The 27,507-nt window shown below is 33.9% G+C and overlaps 1 protein-coding gene across 1 annotated transcript in view; it reads left to right on the top strand.

Annotated features, from left to right (window-relative positions):
* Window positions 1–26,980, top strand: part of LOC118733926 (inositol polyphosphate-5-phosphatase A) — a gene marked incomplete in the record, with an annotated part of 462,263 nt that extends 435,283 nt beyond the window's left edge. Inside the window, 1 exon segment of the mRNA XM_036463567.1 lies at window positions 26,535–26,980. Coding sequence (XP_036319460.1) covers window positions 26,535–26,803 — 269 coding nt within the window.
* Window positions 26,981–27,507: the final 527 nt, after the last annotated feature.

Genomic DNA, 27,507 nt, shown 5'->3' on the forward strand with positions numbered 1-27,507 from the left:
ACCTATTTGTCGACTATAAAGCCGCTTTTGACAGCACTAAAAGGAGTTGCCTATACGCCGCTATGTCTGAATTTGGCATCCCCTCAAAACACATACGGCTGTGTAAAATGACGTTGAGCAATGCCACCAGCTCTATCAGAATTGGGAAAGACAAGATAAGAGCTGCAGAACTGAACCGCTCAGGATCAATTTACTACAAGAGCGTGCAGTTGCTGGCTTATGTCGATGACATCGATATCACCGGTATCAAAATCCGCTAAGTCTGTTCCGCTTTTTCCAAATTGGAGCAAAGCGAATGGATCTGGTAGTAAACGGGGGCCAGCCAAAGTACCTCCTGTCATCAAAAAAACAGTCAGCACATTCGCGCCTTGGCACCCACGTAACTGGTTATAATTTCGAGAAAGTATAGAATTTCGTTTAATTGGGAACCAGCATTAACACCGATAATAATGTCAGCATGGGAATCCAACGCAGAATCCCTCTTAGCAACAAGTGCTACTTTGGACTTCAGGAGTAATTCAGGAGTAAAGTACTCTCTCGACGTACGAAAACCACGCTCTATAAGTCACTCACCATGCCCGTGCTGGTATATGGCCCAGAAGCACGGACAATGACAACATCCGATGAGGCGGCTCTTAGAGTGTTCGAGAGAAAGATTTTGCGGAAGATTAGCCTTTACGTGTTGGCGACGGCGGGTACCGCAGACGATGAAAAGATGAGCTGTATGAGCTTTACAACGACATGGACATAGAGTGCAGCGAATTAAAAAACAGCGGCTCCGCTGGTTTGGCCATGTCGTTCGAATGGACACCGACGCTCCAGCTCTGAAAGTATTCAACTCGGAACCCGCTGGTGATAGCAGAGGAAGAGGGAGACTCCCACTGCGCTGGGAAGATCAGGTGGAGATGGATTTGGCCTCACTTGGCGCTTCCAATTGGCGTCAGTTGGCACAGAAGAGAAACGACTGGCGGGCTTTGCTGAATTCGGCCAAAATCGCTTAGGCGGTTACAGCGCCAAATAAGAAGAAGAAGAAGAAGCTTATTCTTTAACAAAACCCGTGTAAATCCAAGTTTCCAAATTTGTGCAATATTAAATTAATTTTCGTGATTGGGATAAAGAAAATTGGGTATTCACATAATTGGGATACTAAATTTTGGCAAATACCCAATCATGTGGCACTGCCTTTAACCCTCTAGTAGGCCAATTTTTTTATGAGTTGAAAAATTCAGGAATGGGTGATTTTAGCACGAGAAATCCAAAACTGATGTCCATTTCGATCTGTGACAGTAACTTTTTCCTACAGGGGAGAAAAACCAAGACCGTCTGGAGACGGGCTCGCCGATATACTTACACATAGTTTCAGCTTTATCTTACACAATGTTGACCTACGAACCGACAATGCCGTCTGCAGACGGTCAAAAATGCAAAACTGGGGTTTTATATGTCGGCAAGCCGGTCTGTAGACGGTCTGTGTTCGAAAGCAATTTTCTCCATTTCGAATGGTGACATAATTATAAAACTTATATTAAAATACAGTGCTTTTAACAACAAAATCCACCGAATTTATTTATATCAAAAAATTTGTCAAAAGATAAAATTTCTTTAATTACGAAATTACTAAATAGCAAGAAATAATTAATTTTAACCGTGTTTTCAAAATCTGTAATTAAACTGCCGATTAAAATATAACGGATTGACATAAGGATTAAAGTTTACTTCGCCGTAAGGGTACGAGTTTTGTCTAAAGATCGCGCCTTACGAATATAGAAAAAAATGATTATAGGTGCACTAAAAAGGTGTTTATTTAACGACCGTCTGGAGGCGGTTCTGCCTACTAGAGGGTTAAACTCGTATTTATACGGATGTTGTTTAAGAATGAACTAAATGAAAAAACTAATTAAAATTAAATAACAACAACAAAAAAATATTTTAAAACTTGTGAAAATTTGATCCGGCTATAATTTTTTCGACTACTGTACATGAGACTGGATCCCCAAAAAAAGTTGCGGTTTTTCCGGCGGGATTACCAAACCTAGCATATCTTAAGACTTCTATCAAAATATTTCGGAAAAATATTAAGATTTACGTGAGCTGGACCGGTTCGAAAATACCTTTTGTATGAATAAAAATAGTTTCTTAAAGGATTTTTTTGGAAAAAATCACCCCAGATGACAAAACAGTTTAAGCTTAAAATATCTAAGTAAAAATATTAAAAAAATCTATCAACGGAATCATAATAATGAGATTTTTGTTGCGGTTTTTTAACTTTTTTCAAAGATTTGTGAAAGAAAAACTTGAATAACTGCTTCAAAACTTTACCGATATAGACTTATGAGGTATCAGTGGAGGTATTTTCGCAAAAAAAAACTTATTCACGTCCCAAATTTTTCTTCATCGAATACCAACAAATCTTAATTCAACATGGAATGACACGCGTTTATCTTACCTTCCTACTTCATACTTTGAATGAGCTTATTCGCAAAGAAATTAAAAGTTGAGAAAATACCTTATCAATGATAACTCATAAGTCTAAATTGGTAAGGTTTTGGCAGAGTTATTCAAGTTTTTCTTAAACCAGTCTTTGAAAAAAGTTACAAATTAGCATCGAAAATCTCATTATGATTCCATAGAAATTTTTTTGTAATATTTTTATGCAAAATTTTTAGGTCATCTGAGGCAGAGCTGTGTAAGTGTGAAATCATTTTCAATTTTAAATCAACAATTTTTTTTTATCCAGTTTTCATTACATATTCTTCGCTTAGGATTGAGGTTTAAAATTTTTGAATTTTCCATTCTCTCAAAGCAGTTATGAATTCACACATCAACATATTCATAGCAAGATTGAAAAAACCAATGCAAAATCAAAAAAAGGTTTAACACTGAATGAGTATTGAAAAGGCTGCAATCTTTTATGTGTGTGCATTCTTTAACTCAGTACCAATCATTAGTTCAAAGACACCCTGGTAAATAACTTTTTGATAAAAAGGAAGATTTTTGACAATTGCTCAATTGTAAAAATTCAAACCGGCGTTACCCAATTTAAGTTTTTTGGTAGAGGGGATTTTATATCATATGTTTGGGATTATATATAAAACAGTTGTATTAACATTTACGTTTTAAATATAATTCATGTTTTATCTTGAAAATGTTTAAAATTTACATTAAATTAGATAACTACTTGGCATAAGCTTTACATTTAGGTTGATAAAATTTTAGTGAAAATATTTTAAAAATCTTAGTGTCTTTAATAAAAAAAAATAGCTCATCATATAAATTGTATCGCCGTTCGGCGTCGGCGTAAGTTTGTAGGTCCCTCCCATTTGTGTGACAGCAAAGGCGCACGCTACAAATCGGAGGAGAAGCTCGGCCAAAACTTAGCAAAAGTGTCAAGGTCAAAATATGATTACTATAATTAAATTTAGTTTCAAACAGGTCGCAACCCTCTTCAAACACCTCAAAAGTATTCCCAATATTATTTAGTTGTGAACCCGCATGAGTCCGAAATTACCATTTTTTACCAGAATCTCCAGATTTTACCGGAAATCGTACTTGGTTTTCTGGCAACTGAGAGGACAAATAAGAGAGTAAGTAAGGTCATCTCTTTGTCAGAAGCTACCTGGTGGTACATTCTGGTAAATGTGTCAAAAGATCCGATGTAGTGTGTTTGACAACCAAATTGTAAACAAAAGAGAAGTGCACTCTGCTAATGCATGTTGAAAAGTAAATAATTCCTTGCTTGAGTAGATGCTAATGAGTTTTGGTTAAATTACAAAACGCTTAAAAAGGTATTAGCCGTCATTTTACGTTTAAAAACTTTAAAACTTTAACACAGTACCACCCTATACTCTATATGTGATTGACCATTGAACTAAATCGTTGTTTATTTGGGTAAGATTAAAATATATTTTACTATTCAATATTGGAGTTGGTGTGAAACAAAAATTAATAATTTATTGTTATGTATGCAAATGAGAACTACAATTCTGAGCTTATTGAGCATCTCTTAGTCAAAAACAAAGGCAATTTTGCTTGATCAAGTTTCGAATCTAAGAAGAAAATGTTTTTTAACAAACAAAAGGTTAATAATAAAATTTGAAGGATTTAAGATATTGCGTATGGTAGCATGAAATGTCACAATCTTCTTAATTGTCAGGCTGTTGATATGGCTACGAAAAAGTGACAATGGAAACACATAGCTGAAGATTTCATACTTACAGTGGGATAAACTTCAAACCTCTAATATAAATTAGTTAAATTTAGTTATTATTTTTTTATCAATTTTAAGTTTTCGTTTGGAATAATTTTCATGAACTTATCTATTAGGAGATCTCTTTGGAAAATTACCGTACATCCGATATCTATTGAAATTTTGACATCCTCACTTTTTGGAAAAAGAAGTTCAAGATACAAGTTTATGTGCAAAAAATAAATTAAACAATAAAAGTCTCCTTATATTTATGGAACTTATAATAGAAAAATTTTTATTTCATTACCCAGACTTTATGAATAGCCTACTCTATAAGTAATAGTAGAAATTCCGAATTAGTAAGTTCAGTCAAGACGTCATTCAAAAGTTTTGAAGAAAATCACTTTTCTCTTTTGTGAAAATTTGGGACTATCTTATGCGAGTATTGTCGACAAAATGTAAGTCTATGAATGACTAAAAATTAACGAATAAATGGTTAATCGCGATTAATGATTAAAATTAATTAAGCGATCGCTGTGGTGTAGTGTTTAGAAGTGCGCACTACCATTTCGCAGGGTGAGCGTCCGAGCCCAGTTCCGGCCAACAAAAAAAAAGAAAATGTTTTTTGTAATAGTGGTCGGCCCCCGGCAGGAGTCGGCGTAAAACTGTAGGTCCCTCCCCTTTGTGGGACAACATCAAGGCGCATGCCACAATCGGAGGAGTAGCTCGGCCAAACACTAACATATGTCGATGGTCCTCTGCAATAACGGCACAATTCAAAATTTCAGGTTTAGAAAAATACATAATTTGAAAGCTTACAGTATGACTGCATATAATCCGGAATAATTACGTTCCAAGACATATTGCTAAATTACGAAACAAAAAATCTTTAATTGGCTCTACTGAAATATATGAAATTTTTAGTTGTGTCGATATCATGGTACAATAAAAACAGGTAGAAGCCAAATTGACATCAAACCTACAAAAGTCAAAGTTTTCGGGAGAGTAAAAATAAAAATGAGCGTGTGTAAAGAAAAATAAAAAAATTACATTTCGCTGGTTGACGTTTTTAAGAAAATTAGAAGTTTTGTATTTATTTATTTATTTTCTTTAGTTAAAATTTGTTAATTTGTATGTTCTCTTCTATTTGTTTTTACATTGAAAGTTTATATTTATAGTATCTGTTTTAATTTTGTATAATATACAAATGTATGTATAAAGCGATATATGTACTAGGCATAACGTTGGGCAATCAATAAAACAACGGAACACAAATAAGCGCGATCATTTATTAAGCTTTCACAACTTGATTTATGAGTTGCAGTGTTGTTGGAAGGACTTTCCGGCATAAGGGTCATAGGAAGAGCACTTGGCATCAAACGTGCCTTTCCTGTACCTCCTGGTGCATTTATGAAATCTGCTGCTTTAAAATGCTTAACGCACAGCAAGGCATTTCGCTGCAGCTCTACCCCACAGCTGCTTTCCCAACGCTCCTTACGCCAAGGGCATTGAGGCACGTTAAAAAAATTAGTGATGTCTGCATTATATTTAACACCACATAAAAAACAACGCTTCAGGTGCTGCATTTTTAACACATACACTAAGTATAAACCGCACAACACTACAATAATGCAAATGTTAATTAAAATTTGTTTTTAACGAACATTCAAAAAAAACAAACGACATGACATTTTAAGCGTAACGAAATATAGGAAATAAAATAAAATCAAGTTGAAGTTTAAAGGTTTGGTTCTCATGAGAGCAACGTCATTTTGGCTTCTACCTGTATTTATGTGCCTTGTGTCGATATGTAAGCGCTTTTCTATTATTATTAGTAATCATCAATACAATTTCAAATTACATAAACCCAGTCACAGCCCTTTTTTGTATTCGACGCTTCCAGAAATCACATAATACATAAAATAAATAAAAGCTGTTTTGATTAATATTACATAAACTGGAAACTGTTAAAAATAAGTGCGCTTGTGTACAGAGATTTTAGAACCTATTTAGTTCCTAAAATGTCTGTTTGCAACACATAACAATAAAAATGCACATCAAATTGCTAAGAATGATGAAGGAAATCGATTCAGACTTGCCTGTTTAACTGGCCGTGCGTGCTCAAAACAAACACATGTTAATTAAGGAGCTATTCAAGTATTATGTAACCACCAGTGGAAAGCGGGGGTCTTGGTTTGCTTATTTTTAATAACAACGGGCAACATTTCTTCAAATAAGTAAAACATTAATTACACACGCACAAATTTTGCCTGCAATTTCGATCACAATTGAACACTGCACTTCACTCTCGTTTCGAATTTTTGAAAGCGTTTTTTAAGCTATTTAGTGGTTTAACACTTCTTGTGGGCACTTGATATTGTAAAAAAAAAATATGCGCAATTCGATCCCTAACTACATTTTTTTGTAAAGAACGCCCGTTTGCTTTAAATTTGTAAAAATACAATTATTTTTTTATTTTGTCTACATCTGTCATTTGTTACAAATGAAGAAAAGTCCAAGAGTTGCCAAGTATAAATATCTTTATATCTATTTATTAAAATAATAATTTACAATAATAATTTATTTAATTAATACTTTATTAAAATACAAATTTGAAGTGCAAATACATTTGTAAAACTGTTTATCACAAAATTTTATTAATTGTTTGCAAGCATACTATAGTTTTCATGCATTTTAAGAATAAATAATCTAATCTCCTGGCTCAATTCTTATTCATTCGTCCTGAAATATACTAGCCAGAAATACGTTTGCTTTATAAAAAAGATAACCATTTTGAAATATGGGTGACTTTACTCTCTAGAAAATAATTTATGCAATTACGAGGTTTTGCATTTTCTTGATACGCGGTTTTATACTTTGAAACGACGATATGTATAGCATGTACTTACGGCGGCCGCCGTAGCAGAGTGATTACATGTGCGTACTTCCACTCCATAGGACCATGGTTAAATACCTGGTCAGATCATAACCCAAAATAGCAGTCGTTCTTCGGCACGCAATGGCAAACCTTCGAGTATATTTCTGCCTTGAAAACTCTTCTTATAAAATCAAGTTTGAGCAGAAGTTCGGCCAAACACTTAGAAATATATTTTAGCACCAAATATTTATTTGTTTACTTATTTTAAGGGAGATGGCAATCTTCTGGTTTCACATTTTGAGTACAAAAATTTCAACCCTGATACAACAAATAGTATTAGTACTGAATGATAATGACAGATTGCATTCCCATAAACGTCCAATCATACATGATTGAGTTTTTTTTTTTGCATTCACATTCTCTATGTGAATGGGTGTCAACCATTCCATAACACACTTCATATTTTGTGTTTACAATTTGTAACCAATCTCAAGAGTGGTTGTTAAATTTTTTAAATCAAACAATCACATTTTTGAAACGAAAAAAATGAGAATGCACACTCAATTGATTCAATCATTACACAGCTCTGATCTGAGGTAATTCAAGGTACAAAACACAAATTTTTGGAGGTATTTTCAAATCGGTCCAGCTCATGTAAATCTTAAAATTTTTGCGATGTATTTGGGTGGAAGTCTTAAAATATAATAGATATTATAATTCCATTGGATTTTTTTTTTTATGGGGAGTGATGCAATCTACTGTACATAAGTTGACTGTGATTACTGGGCCGTGCTATCATAGTAGCACAATACCACTAAGTGCATTTTAAAATTTTCAGACAATAGCCTCATGCAAGGATGCATTGCAACGTTAATTTTAGCGTTTACCAAAAACAGCAATCGTTTATGTTGAAACGATTCAGTTTTTTTATCGTTTAGGTAATTATCAAAATAATTCTATTTTGGTTTTAAAAGAAAAGAAATTCAATCGTTAATGCTGAAGCTGTAGCATGCATTTAGGTGCTAGGTGTTAATAGTGAGCTGGCAATGGTATACAACAACAACTTTTCGTTGATTTATTTTATTTCGATGTGAACGATTGATGATTTATTTCCTTTCAACGTTAACGATTGAGTTTTGTTTCGTTAATTTTGATAACCTCCTCCTTTTTTTGAAGTAGCGGAGCTATGAAAAAAAATCCTTTGCTCCGAATCCCTGCACGCGGATTCCAACTTTTGCTATCGCTAAAATGCTAAACTCTGCTAAAACGCTTAAGCTAAAATTTTTGGCGATCTCCGAAGATCGCAATTCTGTCCACCCTGTCACTAAAAATTGCTTTGCTTAAATTTTAGTACTTCATCCGGCCGCCAGGGCGCTGTGCAGCACCGGCAGCTGTCAAAGTTTGCTTTGATTTTAATAGTGACTAGCAGACCCGGCGAACTTCGTCCCGTCCAAAATTTTTATATATTTTATTGAAACTTTTTGGTCCAACATTTTCACTAACAATTCACGTTTACGATTTCAATTGGCACATTCGTCTGCTAAGATTATGGTTTGGTGGTCATTTGCCGCTTTAAATAACCTAAGGAAAGTGTTATATCCGTAAAGAAGTTCTTGAAATTCTCCAGTTGTGCGGCATTTCATAGCACGGTTATTCGCAAATCGAAATAAATTTTTTCCTCTTCGTTAAAATCCGTACAACCATTTAGGAGGATTTCACTCACAAACACACCTACAGAAGAATTAAAAAATACATTCAAAGATAGCTAAAGGTCGGTACGTTTGCAGGCCTCACACCCCTTTTTCAAATAGCCAAATTTTCTCCATGAGTATGGGCTTGATTTCAACTACATACATATCTCCATACGATGTTCCTGTACTGTACCATGATACTTTCAGAGATATGCAGTATAAAAATTCGATTTATATGGGAGGTGCCACGCCCCCCTTTCCACCAGCTGCCCTCTTTCTTCATGAGTATGCGATTGATTTCGTATATCTCCATACCAAGTTCCCGAACTCTACCATGAACACTTCCAAAGATAGGCAGTATGAAAAATTCGGTTTGTATGGAAGATGCCACGCCCCCTTTTCCAATAGTTCCAATTTTTCCTCAAGAGTTGATTGCGTATATCTCCGTACCAAGTTCCAGAACTATACCATGAACACTTCCAGAGATATGCAATATGAAAAATTTGGTTTGTATTGAAGATGCCACGCCCCCTTTTCCAATAGTTCGAATTTTTCTCCAAGAGTATGCAATTTATTTCGTTCATCTCCATACAAAGTTCCAGAACTCCACCAAAAAATTTCCAGAGATATGCGGTATGAAAAATTCAGTTTGTATGGGAGATGCCACACCCCTTTTTACAATAGCTTAAATTTTTCTCCAAGGTTATGCGATTGATTTCGTATATCTCCATACCAAGTTCCAGAACTTTACCATGCACACTTTCAGAGATATGTACCATGAGAAATTCGGTTTGTATGGGAAGTGCCACGCCCCCTTTACATATAGATTTTTTTTTAGCCTAAAACCATCTTTGGGACACGTGCGGCAGGTGGCAGTTTAAAAAAAACGGTTCAACCGCTCTCGAGCCTTACGAAAACTAAAAAAACGGCTTTCAAAATATATATTAGTTGAGATATATTATATATTATATTTATATTTTGACAGTATCCGCTGTTTCTGATTGGCGCAAAAAAATCTTGCCTAGTGACGAATTTGCCCCTTGATATGGTCGTTGCTCAAAGCTATTTATATTCTAAATTGCATGAAAATTGGAAAACAGGATTCTATAAGCTTATCCAGGCAAAAAGCTACCTACGTACCGAATTTTAAGCAAATCGGACCATAAATACGATTTCTTCGAATAGATCGGTCCCTGGTCCACTTCTCGGACAACATGGATCATAAAAGCTAAAAGGCTACGTGCATACCGAATTTTAAGCAAATCGGACCGTAAATACGATTTTTTCGAACAGATCGGTCCCTGGTCCACTTCTCGGAAAAAATGGATCATATATGCTAATATATGCCAAAAAGCTACCTGCGTACCGAATTTTAAGCAAATCGGATCGTATATATGATTTTGTTGAATAGATCGGTCCCTGGTCCACTTCTCGGAAAAAATGGATCATATATGCTAAAAAGCTACTTACGTACCAAATTTTAAGGAAATCGGACCATAATACGATTTTTTCGAATAGACCGGTCCATCGTCCACCTACCCGAAAAAAGTAAATTTTTTTAGCCTAAAACATGGTGGTTACCGAAAGCTATTTATACACAAAATTTCATGAAAATCGGTCCAGCCGTTTGCGAGATAACCTGTTACAAAAAATAAGGGACTTCTCTTTATATAGTTAGTATAGATAAGGGGCTGTCCATATATTACGTAAGGGAGTTTTCGCCTGTTTCGAACCCCCCTCCCCCTCCGCTCACGTTATAAATTGTAAGATTTAATTGATCCCCCTCTCCCCGCCGCAGATCTTACGAAAGGTTAAAAATCCCCTAGACATATTTTTTCAATTAAACATTAGAAAATACAATATATTTCCATCAAACAAATATAGGATACATAGTTATACTAGTCATTCTTTGTTGTCGGTTTCTTTGGTCCTCGTAGGGTGACCAGGTGCGCTGATTTAATCAGCACACGTGCTGATTTTTTTCCATTGTACTGATTTTTAAGAGCCCGAAATCAGTACGCAAAATCTACTGATTTTTTGAGTTTGTACTGATTTTGTACTGATTTTTACATTTAATAAATACTTTTGTAAATTGGTGTAATTGACATTTGCTTCAGGTTTACATGTTCAAAACAATGGTTTTTGAAAACTCATACGTGTGAGCAGATTGAAACCATTATTAAAAAGGTGTCAGCTTGCAATTGTTTCGTTTCCTAGGATTTCGCAAAATAACAACCTGTTTGGATTCAACCCAACCCAACTTCACGATTTGCGGGCTTTACAGGATTTAAAGGAAAAGCTGGTTTCGCCATTACTAAATCTTATGAAAGGTGGTGGTGAGTTAATCATATATTAAGTGCACTGAGACGATGACAATAAGAGATAATGTTTTGATTATAATTAAACATCCACTGAGAAATCGGCTGTCAGTATGTCAAACTTAAGACGACTACTCCTACAGTGCAATGTAAGTTCTAAAAATTTGGAAAAGGTGCAAACTGAATGTTGTATTTTATAAGCACACCAGCTAAATATGTTTTAAATTTCTAGCTTAAAATATGAAAACAGATTCTGACTCGAGCTCGTCTTCTACTTAATTTTCTCAATTTTGAGACTTCAACTCACTTGTCTTTTGTTATAGAATTAACTATATTTTTATAAAAAAAATTAAATTAAGCAAGGAAAGAAAAAAATTTCAAAACCTGTCAATACATTTTACTACTATTTTCGTGAGCACAGCTGTACATACATACGTAATACCTTTGATTTATTTTAAAGTAGTGAATTTTTATATTGATAATACTAAATGTATTTCAAAGTCTATTCATTATTTTTTGTTAAATTAATGGGCTATTATTTGGTTGTTATATTGTTAATAATAAACAAGTAAGAAGGTCTATGTTCGGGCGCAGCCGAACATTAAATACCCGGCGCTAGTATTAAATATATGTTTTTCACCTTTCCGAAAGCTACCGCTACATGGTAAGCCGGGGTGTATCAACTTTGAGAAAATTAGCGTGCTTAAATTTCGAAATATTGAAGTTTCAAGTTATATGAAAAGCGGAAGTAATTTTATTCCGATTTCGATAATTTTCAACGTTTTGCTTTGATTTGGCAAGCACAATAACCATACCGAGTTTGGTAGAACGGCTATCGAGATCATAAGTGGGCGGTGCCACGCCCATTTTCCAAAATTTTATCATAAACGTATTTCTTGGTAAAGAATTGTTGCAAGCATCAATTTTGAATAAATTAGCTTTAATATTTACGATTTATCAAAGATTTTGTTTTTCTCTAAATTACCGTTATATGGGATGTGGGCGTGGTTATTGTCCGATTTTAAAAATTTTCGGCCATTTGGTATACTGTATCAAGGTCGACTACAAGGTCAACTACAAGTTTGAAAGAAATTGGTGCAGCGGTTAGCAAGATATGCACATGTAACCATAAGTGGGCGTGGCTAGGCCCATTTTCAAAAATTTATATATTCTTATTTTACGTCAAAAATTTATTGTAAATATCAATTTTGAGTGAATAATCTTTAATAGTTACTAAAATATCGCAGTTTTCGCATTTCTGAAAATTACCGTTATATGGGAAGTGGGCGTGGTTACAGTCCGATTTCGCCCATTTTCAATACCAACCTACCTTGGATTAATGGAAACCTACATACCGAATTTCGTTGAGATATCTCAATTTTTGCTCGAGTTATCGTGTACACGGACGGACGGACAGACGGACAGACGGACGGATAGACAGACATGGCTTAATCGACTTCTCTATTCATTCTAAGAATTTATGTATACATTTATCTATATCTATCTCGATTCGTTTTGCCTGTTACAAACAATCGGTATGTGAACTAAGTTATAATACCCTTGCGTACATGTGCGCTTGGCTATAAAAATAAGCTTAAAATGAGCTGATTTTTATGGCTTTGTACTGATTTTTGATCCCAACTGTACTGATTATGTCACTATAATATCTGGCTACCCTAGGTCCATGGTCCAGCCAGCCAATCTGAAAGAGGAGTAGCCACAGGGATATCTCGTACTTCTTTTTCACTCAAAGGTATTTCATTTTCACAGTCCGCTAAAATTTCTTCTTGATTCACCCACTCAACAATATCCTCTGTTTCATTTTCTGTGATGACACACATGAGAAAGAAGAAAATTCTAGACCCGCCCTCCCCCACAAAGGTCTTAGTTAATATATGGACAGCCCCTAAATAGTGAAAATAAGAGTAAGTAGAACTTTGCAATAATTTTGACCGATTTATTTTAAATTCATATAACTTATTAATAAAATTAATAAAGTACAATCGAAGAGTTTTGCAAAATAAATAAGGTGTTTGTACCCGGCGCCATTCACGAATCTTAAAAAAAGAACTTAATCGATTTCATTTACGAGAAAATCTTTTCGCTCCTTTGTCACTCTTCTTCTGTTGCCATTTTCCATCTATACTATTAAATAAAAGGTGCGTTCGTTTAAAATCTCCAGCAGAAACCAACCAACTGCCAAATTCCGGCGAAATGTCATCTGTTCGCTCACAAGAGAGAAATATCCCAAATAGTACGCGAACAGAAAATTTGCAGAAACTTGCAAGTTAGACGAACAGCTGATATAATTTTTGTTTACATTCAAAAGTGTAAAATTTAAAACGTACGAAAAGTTATCACAAAGTGTTATACTGACACAGTTTATTGATTAAACAAATAGCTACTTATTTCTTACAAGTTTAATTAGTCGCATTTTGTAATTTTTAATGTCCAAACCATCAAATTCAATTTTGTGATTTGCGTAAATGCCAACCAGCTGTTTTTGATCAGCTGTTTTCCTGTTGGCAAATTGCTGTTGGCAAAAATTTTTCCAACAGAAACCAGCAGCTTCCCCTCAAAATGAAATGTCACTTTGCTCTCTCAATTTCCCCTACTTTGCAAGTTTTTAGCGTACGCGAACGCAAAAACTTGTAAGTTTTGGTTAAACATGAACAATTAACAGCTACGCGAACGAACCTAATATTGATTATATGGAGTACGTTTGTAACGACTTATTTCTCAAAGTACTAAACCGATTTTAATATTTTTTTTTTTAAACGAAGCATTTGTAAAAAGACGCAGAGTGGCATACTTATATTTTTTATTCTTGGAAGATAAGCACCCTTTTTTTGGGTGTAAAGTTACAAAAAATTACAAAGACGTACAAGCATAAGCCTATTTGATTGCCAAATACAGCGCATAGCTACGCGAAAAATCTGTACATCAGTGCCGATCAAACACGAGCTCACAAAGGCAAAAGTAGGGTTCGAACGATACTATCGATATTGAGTAAGTATCGATACTGAGGGTATAAAAATGAGTACTTTAATACTCGATACCTTATTTGGTGATTTTACTCGATACTTTCCAAAGTACTCGTAGTATCGAATACTTTTTAAAAAACACACTTTTTAAATTTTGTCTTCCATTAGCAACCCAATTTTCTTTGCTTATATGGATTACTATCATTCAATTTTGTCCATCACTTAAAATAAACTGAAATTTCGTGTGGTCTGTTACATAACATAAACCAAATAAGTTAAAGTTTAATGGCCTTATTGATAAAAAATAAAGTAGGCTTAAAGAGCTTAAATAAAATGACACTTTCATAAATTTTTCAGTTTATAGTTTATAAACCTTTTTTATTTTTAATGAATAAGGCCATACAACTTTACTTTAAACTTTACTTTAAAGTTCACGAAAATACAGAATTTTTAGAAACTTTTAGGGTATGCAGTTTTGTAACCTATTCAACTTTCCGTGTAGCCTACTACCGTTGACTTTTAATTAAAACTTGCACAATATTATACAAAATTGAATAGGCTACAAAAATGCATACCCACAAAGTTTCCAAAAATTCTTAATGAAATTTAAAATTCGTGAAAGTAAATATGTGTGTACATTTAACGCTTAAATTACTTCTAACGTGGAAGTAAGTTCTGCAATGAAATAAAAATCAAATATTTTAAATGTCTATTGTTTTAATTTTAGGAAATAACTAGATATACGATTGAAGAACAAAATAGTTTTAGTATCCCAAAAACGTATTTTAATGAGTCCGATACTGAGTAGTATCGATACTTTTTCCCTGATACTTTTAGAGTATCGATACCATGAGCTCGATGCCAGAATGAGTACTCAGTATCGATACCAAAGTCTGAAATTTCGAAGCCTAGGCAAAAGAGATGTGTATGAGCGACGTGACTGCGCAATACCACATACATACACACATAAACGTATTTGAGCTAAACAGCGATCACTGATTGACCATGCTAAATACATACATATGGATGTGTGTACACATTTATAAGCGAAAGGCAAAGCATCGCTTCGAAGTCATGTGCAGTATGTGGTTGACACAACAAACTAATCATATGTATGTGTGTATCCAAGTACGTCCATACACAGAGTTCAAAACAAACGAAACATTTCACGAATGATTCGTCCAAAGACACAAACTTTGCAAAGAAAAAAGAGTGCAAACAAAACGATTTCTGTTTCGCTCATTGACGAGCATCAGCGTTGCCGTTTTGGTCCAATTGGACCAAAATTGGTAGGTTCATTCTCCTTTGGTAGCTTGGTTGGTTTGATGAACCTTTTGGTAGGCAAAAATGTTTTGAAAATACAACCGAATTGAGCACTAAAATTTGTTCGCCTAATTTATGTTTACACGTTCAAAACATTGCTTTCACTTTGTTCGCACGTATACGATTTCTTTGTTTTTTCTATATTTTATTAAGCAGACGATTTTCTGCAAACAAAAACTAACTTCCCAAAGCTATGATCGATCAGCTGTTGAAATAGAACGAGAAATTACTTATCGTCTTGAAAAAAAAAATTGATGATAGGCAATTTGCAATGTGTGGGTGTATTGGTAAAAAAGTGCGAGTGTATGCAAATTGAAAAGAATTTGGGAATTTTTTGATTGAACTGCATAAAATGTCTGATTTTGTTTTTTCACGCACAAAAAAAAAATTTTGAATAAATCAAATTAATCTCAAAGATATTTACATTTTTTGCAAAATATTTTTATGGAATAAGTAAATTCTTTTATTTAAAGGCACAAATTTGTTTTGTTTAACATTGAAATTTGTATGAATTGTTAACTAATACTGTAAACAATAATATGTGTAGTTTTTATTTTGGCTGTTAATTTGTGCTGAAAATCCCGTAAATTCAAGAAATCTAGCTTTAATGAGGAAAAAAAGTTTGGTTGTTTGCAAACTGATTTGTTAGGCGTTTTGGTACCTAATAATATTTTCAAGTGGCTACACTGACGAGCATTGGTAGATCGTTTTTCGTACAGATGAAGAGTGTAATCAGCTATGCCCACGTCTATGCTTCGTATATGTATACTAGCAATTACCCGGCGTGCTTCGCTGCGCCTTAAATGTATTTTTGTGTTCTAACTCTCCCCCTAAGCTCTTATGGCCTCATTTACAAAATATGTTTAAAGAACTTTATGAAGTTAGATTTAAAAAAATCGATCTATGAAGCATTGTTTATTTTTTTTTTGAGTTAATATATTTTCGAAGGTAATTAGAAAATATGTAAAGCACCGACTTTCTCTTGGAAATTTAATTTATAATCTTACTAGCAATTACCCGGCGTGCTTCGCTGCGCCTTAAATGTATTTTTGTGTTGTAACTCTCCCCCTAAGCTCTTATGGCCTCATTTACAAAATATTTTTAAAGACATATTTGTATAGTAGGGAGATTTTTTCAAATTATATAAATATACTTTATTTGAATATTGAATTAACACACGTTTGAGGAAAGGGTGCGATAGTAGACTCCAGTTATAAGATTATAAATTAAATTTCCAAGAGAAAGTCGGTTCTTTACATATTTTCTAATTACCTTCGAAAATATATTAACTCAAAAAATAAATAAACAATGCTTCATAGATCGATTTTTTTTAAATCTAACTTCATAAAGTTCTTTAAAAATATTTTGTAAATGAGGCCATAAGAGCTTAGGGGGAGAGTTAGAACACAAAAATACATTTAAGGCGCAGCGAAGCACGCCGGGTAATTGCTAGTTTTTAATATGAATTAAAAATTTTTTTATCTAATCGAGTATTTTAAACAAACAACAATCTAAATATTACCTTTTATTGTTGATATACTTTTTTAGCACCTAATTTTTGTCGTCGTCAAATTTGCAGGCTTTTAAGCGAAAAAGAAGTATTTTTAGCGATGGAAAAAACGCTGGAATCGCCATTTTAGCTGTACGAGCTGTCAAAAACCGTTCACTCACTTTATCCGGGTTCATTTTGTTGATCGCAAAAATCTGTCAAAAAATGAACCAAAAATGGCCATTTTTAGAGTTGCATTTTCATGATAGAATCGCGAAAATCGCTGAAAATGGCAAAAATTCATTTGGCACTTTTTGGCGTTGGAGTTTTAGCATTAGCGAATGTTGGAATCCGGGTGCTGGTTTAATCCTTTGACTATACGTGTATGTTAAAGTTTTTAGATTCGGGTCATTCGTTTGGACAATCATTGTTCAAATAACTAAACCCTACCCAAGTTTCTCGGTAAAAGGCAACGAACATTTTTTTTGTTCATTCATATAAAGGAGTGGATAAAAGTATAGGGATGTATCTATGTATATGCGAGAGGCAAATTTATCTATTTAACTTTAAACAGTCTTCGTTATTGCTCTCTTTATTTGCCATGGTCAAGCCCTCCGATTCGATTGTGGTGTTGGGTGATTTCAATCTAGCATGTGTTTCCTGGGATTCGGTGGATGGAATTCTGGTGCCAAATTCTTCTCGGGATGTATTTAACCAATTTCTTAATGAACTTTCCGATCTTGGTCTATATCAGATTAATTCAGTTATCAACAACTTAGGTAACTGTCTTGATTTAGCGTTTATTGATGGTACTGCTAAATACACTATAATACGCGGCGTTCCTTTAGTTATACCTATAGGCCCTTATCACCCTCCACTTGAGTTGTACTTGGTATTATCCTACGATTCATGTTATTGTCCTGAAACTATAAAACCAAAAGGTCGGCGATATTCTTTCAAATACGCTAACTACGACAAGATTAAAATAGTTATATCTGAAATAATCTGGCCTGAGTACGATGGGGATGTAGAGAACAGTGCCTTATACTTTAGTAAAATCTTGAATAATATATTCAGTAAACTCATTCCTCTTGTTAAAGAAAATACCGGACCTCGTAATTCGTTGTGATTTAACTCGGAGCTAAAGCATTTAAAAAATCAAAAAACTAAATCATTTAAGCTTTATAAAAAATCGGACCTGTCTTCTCATAACATCGCGTACCCCTTCCTTCATCATAAATAAAATGCCTTAAACAGAAAATGTTACAGGAGTTACATTAATAAAATTCGCATTAACATCGTTTCTAATCCCAAGCGATTTTATCATTTTGTTAACTCAAAACGTAAAATAAATGGGTTTCCCTCAACACTGAAATTAGTCGATGTTATTTCTAGTGATGATAATATAATTGTTGATATGTTTGCAAATTATTTTGAATCGAACTATTCTGTCGAGCCAAATGAAGAAACTTCTAGCTATCCTTTTCCACTTCCACAGATTGACCACATTCGTACTCCTTCAATCTCTGCTGACAATGTTCTCCTTCATTTGTATAGTTAAAAAAATTCTTTTCTAAGCGGTCCGGAAGGTATTCCCTCCTGTGTCCTAATAATTAGTGCAAATTATCTATATAAGCCATTAACAAAAATCTTCAATGCTTCTCTAAAGCAAGGAGTTGTCCCCTCTTTGTGGAAGGAGTCGTATATCCTGCCGCTGTATAAAAATGGAAGCAGGTCGAATATTGCGAATTATAGAGGAATCTCTAAGCTGTGTGCCATTCCTAAAGTACACTCAGAAAAAGGTTTAGTTATAATTGCCAAGATTTGGTTATAGTGACCAAGTGACATAGTTGGATATAGCGAAATAAATATCTAGTTCACGAAACTCTGCAATTTACTTGAGACTTCTAGTTGGGACAAATGTATATTTGTTAATGATTACAAAACGACTACCTTGAGCGGACAATATTGTTAGTTGAATAATTTCATTGTTGAGCAATTATAAACAATGCTTTGGTTGACACAAGTTTTCAATTAATTTTGTGAACTTGCTGTAGACGTGAATCAGCTAACCGTTTATTATTGGAAAAAAGGTTTCAGTTTGACACAACTAAAAATTTACTCGATGGTTGTTGTGTTTACTTTCTTCTTTTATTTGCATATATTAAGCATCAAAAATACATACATATTTACATAAATAGTTACTAGTGAAAATAATACATATGTATATGGTGACAAGAATTTCCTAAAAAGAAACGATGAAACAGGAATAGTCGTGCGAAAACCCCGGTCAAACTGAAACTTTTTTCCTAATAATAAACGGTTAGCTGATTCAAGTCTACAGCAAGTTCACAAAATTAATTGAAAACTTGTATCAACCAAAGCATTGTTTATATTTGCTCAACAATGATTTTATTCAACTAACAATATTGTCCAATCAAGGTAGTCGTTTTGTAATTATTAACAAATATACATTTGTCCCAACTAGAAGTCTTAAGGAAATTGCAGACTTTCGTGAACTATATATTTATTTCGCCATATCCAACTATGCCACTTGATCACTATAACCAAATCTTGGTTATTATAACTAAACCTTTTTCTGGGTGTAAGTATACTGCTTTGCTTTTCTGAGAAACCCCGGTTGGCATCAAACTTTATATTTTTAAATAACTATGCGCACACCGAAACAACTCGCGGCGATGGCAAAACTGGAACTGAGACAAACAAGTCTGGGCATATCATAGCACACACTTTTCTTTACTTTACTTACTGAGCGCTATATGACCACACGCGTGTTTCATCCATATACGAACAGCGGTAGCGGAGCAATGATTTCCACGAACACAGTCTGATTCATTCATATATGTAATACTCCTATATTAGCAGTAAGACCGTCCGAAAGCACTACAGTACAGATATATCAATAAACACCTACGAAAGAAAAGGAACACATACGTTTATAAATAAACACCCTGCAGCGGAAATACTAGTACAGAACTAGTGAGTTCACCAGTTTTCGGGAGTCGAATACCGGTACCTTGCAAATCTACCAGCCATGCTTTCTACTGTCGCATTTAACATGGAGTTGTCCTAGGAGGTGACAATTGACTCCAGCTGCGTAACTTTTCACTAGTACTTGTAGTAGTAACACGTAACCTGTAACCGAACCACTTTTTTTCGTTGTGCACTTCACAGATACTTTTTTAAAATTAAAAAAAACGAAAGTACAGATTTTAAATTGTATGTAGCCAGCGTCTTTGCGCACTCAGCTACAGGCACAACATGTAAGTGTGCTTTCAAATGGTCGCTTTGAATCAAGCCAGGCGACGATTTGTTCAAATTTAAATTTGTCTTTGCTATTGTCTTTGCTATTTATTTTCCTGTGATCGAAAGGACGAAAGCTGCAGCGTGACGTTGTTTGAAATTTTATTATTGGGCTGAACTGATTCTTGATAATTTTAACAAAATTGTCATTTAAACGCGCTATATCTCAGTCGTTTGCGTATCGATCGATTTGAAATTTTCACACAATAAACTACAAACTATTCCAAAGAATTTAAGTTTAACACCACTTCTTAATACTTACTACAAATAAAACTACACGTTTATAACTTTTTTGTGAGAATTAAGAGGGTGTTTGTTTTCAAATGCAAAAGTTGTGTTATAAAATTTGAAATAAATTTTTTGTTTTAAAACAGTGTTGTAGATGACTATGTAGGGAAGTTTTTGCGAAAGTTTCAAAATTAAACATCAAGTAGTTGCAAAGTTATAACAATATTATTATGACTCACACGGTTAGCAGATTAGCGCGCTGCGCTCTAAAAGCCTTTATAACTCAGAAAAGTAAAAAAGTCCGTTTTTATTAGTGATTTATATGTAAAAAGACTTGATCTTTCGGTTGAGATAAATAAAAACAATATTAAAAATTACCATAGTTCAGAAAAATTACAAATAAATTTTCGTTCAGAATTTTCACTATGAAAACGGGAAAATTTTGGAAAACGCATAGTGCCATCGCATAGCCCGTATAAAAATCTATAGAAATCATAGTTTTCGAATTAGTTTTCCTATTTTCTGTCTGCTTCGCAGCTAGTCGAAAAGTAGCTTGTTTTGCACCGCTCAGGGCGCTGGGACATTTGACGTGAATTGCCCCCAAAATAATTTAAGAAATAGTAGTTATGTAAAAAGGGGTATCTGCATATGTATTGCTTTATTTTGGTACTTATCAGTCCGATATTTGCTAGGTGGTCACACGAGGGAAACAGAACATAGATAAGTATTCAAAATGTATTATTTGTATTTAAATGATAAATAACAAAATGCTTTATGTAATAAGGGAGCACTATTATATTAAAACGGCCAATAACCTTTAGAAAGTGAAATATGTAACCAATAGCTCGATTTATTATTACCTGGAGCATAACATGCAATTGGAACTAGTAATGTAACTAGTACGAAAGCGACAATTGTCTCCGAACCCGCTGCGGGGCATGTACACAACACACTCAAGTACACAATACTTTGACAAAAATGGTACTAGACTGTCTCGCTTTGATTTCGGAATGCTTACACATTGAGAAGTTAGCTTACTGCCAATATAGAAGTATTACATATACTACGTTTATACGCACAGAATAATCGACTTAATTGAAAGCGCATTGACACCGTACACATTTCGCTCTAGTGTTTATACTTACGGCTTTATATCGGCATCAAAGTAACCGTCTTCAAAAGCAAACGAAATAAGCTGTTTTCATTTGACATTTTTTAAGTTAACATAATGGAAAGTGATAAAAATCTAGTTTTATTCGGCATTATAAAATCGTGGCAAAGAAAAAGAACGCTTATTATTAATCAGCTTTTAAATACTGATGCGATTATTTGGAATTTGAGCGGAACAGCTGATCTCCAATTCGCTTTGAGTGAGAGCGGTGTTTATACACTCTTTCTAACTGCCTGGAGAAATAAACTACCGATTTGAAATGGAGTGTGAGCCAAAACACTTCGCTCTTTCAAAGCGAATTGAAATTCAGTTTATACATATGTTTTGAATCGCGGCGAAATGAATTAAAGCGACTTTTGCATGAGTATAAACGTAGTAATATACTAAAAGGCATACGTAAACGCCATCAGTTGACTGTCCGTGTTTGTTTTCACCACACATTTTTGGTGAACTTTTTGTGACTCTCTCCTACTGAATAGCCAAATAGTCTCAAGTCACAAAAATAGTCACTAATTGCTAATCTCAAATTAAGTGACTTGAGATGAGACTGAATTACTGAATCTTCCCCTAAATATCTTTAGTTGTCGAAACTAATCCTTTTCCTCAGTGTATTTGAAGAAATCGTTACGGAAGAGCTATCTTATTACATAACGCCTGTTATCGATGTATCACAACACGGCTTTTGTAAAGGCAAATCAACTGTATCAAACTTTCAATGGTTTCAAAAGTGACTATCAAACTGACGTCATTTACACTGATTTCAGCAAGGCATTTGATAAAGTATCTCATTCAACTCTAATATACAAACTTGTTAAAATTGGTTTCCCTCCAATCCTGCTGCGCTGGCTTTCTTCTTATTTCATTGGCAGGAAACAGAGTGTTATCTTTAAAAAATGTTCATCTCGGGTAATTCATGTGACGTCAGATGTACCTCAAGGTAGCCACCTTGGCCCCCTTCTGTTTCTTTTATTCATCAACGATCTTCCAAATATTTTGAAGTATTCTAATTGCTAAATGTACGCAGACGACGTTAACTTATTTAAGTTCTTTGGTGATCCAGGAGACAGGGAGCAATTACAGGCAGACCTTAGTAATGTGTCTAAATGGTGGGAAGTAAATTCTATGTCACTTAACTTGAAAAAGTGTAAATGTATGTGTTTCTCTAGAAGACCCTTTCAATCATATAGCTACTAGAGGTTTACGCCGACAGGCTTTGCGGCGGCGGCGTGGCCAACTTCAAAAAGAATCGGCGATGGCGGCGACGCCGGCGCGTCTGGAAACGCCGGCGCTACTGCCCATAAGGTAGATTCCAAAGAGCCATGAAGCTTCTGATCTTATCATGTCATCAGATTATAATTCTATTTAATTCATTCATTGAATTCAAATGTTGAGAGACTTCTGCTGATGCAAGGGCGAACAGAAGAAAGTCTATATAGTATATACATTAGGTTTCCCATCGAAAATGCTTTTTTTGAAAATTTAAAGATCGTACCCCCTAAATTGATTCGTTTTTATGAGAAATATTATTATCTATTTTTATAGATTTTTTTGCTTGAATTTCAAAGAATTTTTTAAATTTTGACCATCGATAATTTCCACAATTTGAAAATATGTAATACTAACGTACAAAAACAATTTTCGATGGGCACCCTAATATACATACATCTCTATGTACTCCACAAATCCGTATGTACTATTTTAATTTAATAGAAATAAAAAAATGTAAAGGTTAAGTTATTGGGGTAATTTATGTCGCCATCAATAAATTTTTGCAATAAGCTTTTCAACCGTTATGTTAAATTACGGAGTTTTTACGATTTTTTGCGGGTTATATATTGAAAATAAGGTTGGCCTACTTTTTTCCAAAAGTTTAACCCATCAACTCCCACCCGAACAGGCCTTTTTGACCCACTGTTTGAAAAATTGCTTATAAATGGTTAAAATTTCCACTAATATATTATGCGCCAAATTTTTCTAAGGAGAACAGAATGTAATACAAAATAATAGTAATTTTAACCAAAAAGGGGGATGTTAACTCTGTGTAGAAAATATTTCGATGCGCGGGAGCAAAATCTTCCTGGGGTTTGACCACTACTTAGGAATACTAACGCAATTTTCACACATCCACCTAGTTCTTGTATACGTCTGTAGGACCCCAGAATAAATTATTTACGAATGTAAACATTAGCAAAAAAGTGTTTGCTTTTTATTAAAATTCTGTTTAAAATCAAAAAAAAAAACACACAGGAAAATCAAGTAGTCTAGTGTTTTATCTCCAATAATTGAGGAGTTAAATGCAATAAGGGCGCTTCTGTTAAAACTGCTTTCTGAGATATTGGCGTTAAATTTTTTGATGTGTTATAACTTTTATAGGATGTAGTATATAAATAAGTAGTATTGTTGTAGTATTGAAACTAATTTTCTACTGCGGAAAAGATCGTCAGATTACCCTTATTCCACCCTAATTTAACTGTAATAAACGCTTTCGATCAAAAACGTGTTACCTATGTTTCTTCTGAGTTACGCTTTTTTTTGAAATGTTCCGTGGCACAAATTATGCAAACAAAAAAAAACTCGTTTTAAAAATTTAATTTTCATTTCGTAATATAGTTTCTTTATACGAGTAGTATTTAGTTCCTTCAAACGATGTATTTCAATGTGCATACAACATGAAAATTTTGTACAAAATTCCTTAGGCGCCGAACGCCGCCACCGCCGATATTTTCGTAACTCGGCGGCGGCGCGTGAGAAATGGAAAAAAACGGCGGCGACGTATACCTCTAATAGCTACCGCATTTGTGAACATAGTGTTGATCAGGTAACTAATTTCATCGATCTAGGAGTAACCATGGGCCCTACGCTTGAATTCTAGTCCCATGAAAACTCTTGTGTTAATAGAGCCAAGGGCGTCTTGGCTTTCATCAAACGTTGGGCTAAAGAATTCAGAGATCCTTATGTCATGAAAGCTCTCTTCACCTCCCTAGTCAGGGCGATCTTAGAATACGGGTCCGTCGTATGGAACCCTAGATATCAAACGCATTCTGACAGACTCGAGTCGGTACAGAAACAATTCCTATTATTCGCATTAAACAATTTGCCTTGTGATTCGACATTAAATCTCCCACCGTACAAAAGCTCGGGGTTTTGTCATGATTAAGATCTTGAGCGGGTTGGTCAATAGTCCCTTTCTACTGAACCAGATCACGTTTTGTATTCTTTCTAGACCTTCTAGGTATTACAAGCCCATTAAGCTAACTATTTGTAGAACAAATTTTGAAATGCATAATGCTTTTCGTTGCCTATGCCAGGACTTTAATAAACATTACGACTATTTTGACACCTCCGACTCACTTTTTACCATTAAGAAAACCTTACTTGAGATTTTAAATAAATAACAAGTAAACCCTTACATTGCACCTTATCGTTCAGCTATTGAACTCCATTTCTGTTCAGTTTATGAGGTAAACGTGGTCAACAGCGAATAATATCTTTTAACATAGAACGATAACTAATGTATAAAACTCAATTTAAAAACAAGTAATTTTTAAGTAAGAAACAAACCGGCTTGAATTCCCATATAAAAATTGGAGATTATCGTTAATTTCTTCATGATCCAATGGTCAGATTTATACCAAATTAGTATGGGACCATCTGTGAGATAACACCTTTCCTGACAAAAAAAAAGAATCATAGAAATCGGTTAACGTTGTCCAAAGATATGCGACAACATAAATAAATAAAAAAATATTTCGACGAATTGATAACCTTCTCTTTTTTGTGAAGTCTTTTAAAAATACCAAACGATTTCTTAGTTCTATGCAACTGTCATGAAAGAATGTGACAGCGAATAATATCTTTTAACATAGAACGATAACTAATGTATAAAACTCAATTTAAAAACAAGTAATTTTTAAGCAAGAAACAAAATGGACTTGAATTCTCATATAAAAATTGGAGATTATCGTTAATTTCTTCATGATCCAATGATCAGATTTATACCAAATAGTATGGGACCACGTGTGAGGTAACACCTTTCCTTAAAAAAAAAAGAATTATAGAAATCGGTTAACGGGGTCCAAAGATATGCGACAACATAAATAAATATTTCGACGAATTGATAACCTTCTCTTTTTTGTGAAGTCTTTTAAAAATACCAATCGATTTCACAGTTCTATGCAACTGTTATGAAAGAATTTGACTGGTGGGACATTGAAAAGAACTCTATTTTATCTTTGTGCACTGAAAGATGCACCTAAACACTTATTTTCCAAGAAAGATGTTTTTGTGTTGTAAATTAGATTAGGCTGATATGATACTTATAAGAACATTAAAAAACATTTTTAGTTGTGGTCGGTCGGACAGATCATAGTGACTGGTGTAAAGTAATTATATATGAAGTAAAAGTTTCCACGGCCAAGATTACAGCTTTTCATGTTTTAATATTTTTCAACAGATTTATGAAATTTAGTTATTTGAAAAGATTACTACTGAAATAGGGATATTTAGGTAATTTTAGTGGGTCGATTATCGATAGCAACCAAACTTTGAAGACTTTAAGTTAATTTTATTTAAAACTTAATTTTAATTCTTAATTTTTAAAAATTTCATTTTACTAACACAGCTTGTTTACAACCACTTACTGGTTGCCGAACTGTAAATTTTCGATTGTCGATAACTCTACAGCAACTGACGACAGTTGCCGTTCGGAACACAAATTTTCTTTCCGGTTGCAATCCCAGCTGCCAACCAAACCGTGGTTGCGTTGCTATCCGTAATAGACCCATAAAATTTATGTCGTTTTCTTCTTTTACATGGAATGACCCTGAATCCTAATATATGTTTTTAGCTCTACTTTTCATTATCGATTTTTTCAACACACAATACTGTTTTACTTAATTCTTTTACATTTATGCGAAAAATTTCAAGAATATTTTTGTTTTAGGTATAGTAAAACCTGCGTCGAAGGTACCGGGTTGCTTGCTACACATATCGCAAAAAATAATGTACAACCAGTCAAATAACTCGAGGGAAAGGTACAGAATGGAGCCTAAATTTCAATTTATAAAAGTGAATGAAATATCATTTCGAGGAATTCCAAGTACCCTGGACTCACGAACGGCGAAGTGTAATAAGGATTGTGTTCAAATACATTGCTTGAGGAGATCGAGTGAAGCTGGAAACTATATAATTGTAAAAGAAACAGCATTTTAAGTATAACTTGTCACATACATATGTACTTGAATTCGTATTGAGTACTAAATTTTATTTTCAGAATGTTGTATTTACTTATATTATTGTAAATGTTTGATCAAATATATGCCAGAAACTCGAGTAAATTCCGAAATTTACATAGATTGTATTATCTTTCAAGCATCAGTTGTGTTTAAAATTTCTTTTGTAAGTAAGTCTTTATCATTGTCTTTTTTTTAAATATTAGCAACCCGCACCTTGTTTCAGACAGGTGTGTCATACGTTATAAATAAAAAAAAGTAATTTCTAGTCACATTTTGAAATGATGGTTTAAATAAAAGAACAAAATGTACTAATAAATGAAACAAAATTTTTTTGTCAATGTTATTGTTATGTTATGTCATTTTATTCTTTTATTATTATTATTGAGCTTCGTATCACGATTGAAAATGGAAAAAGCAACAAAGTCTAAGCTAGGGTTGCCAGATTTTTTTTGCACGAAATCAGTACTTTAGAATTTTACGTGCTATAAAAACACTGGTCGACGGCCAAAATTTACCAGAGACGCCGTTATGAAATTCGTATGTAAAATCACCCCCTGATTCCGAAAATCAAGGTTATTTTTAATTTTATGGTACCGTTTTTGAGATATTTGCAATTTACCGTTTTTGCAAAAAAAAAAAAAATTGGGTCCACTTAATCATATATATCTCAAGAACGAAGTA

The sequence above is a fragment of the Rhagoletis pomonella genome, unplaced genomic scaffold, assembly GCF_013731165.1.
Source record: "Rhagoletis pomonella isolate Grant_MI unplaced genomic scaffold, Rhpom_1.0 Rhpom_scaffold_00001, whole genome shotgun sequence".
Taxonomy (NCBI): domain Eukaryota; kingdom Metazoa; phylum Arthropoda; class Insecta; order Diptera; family Tephritidae; genus Rhagoletis; species Rhagoletis pomonella.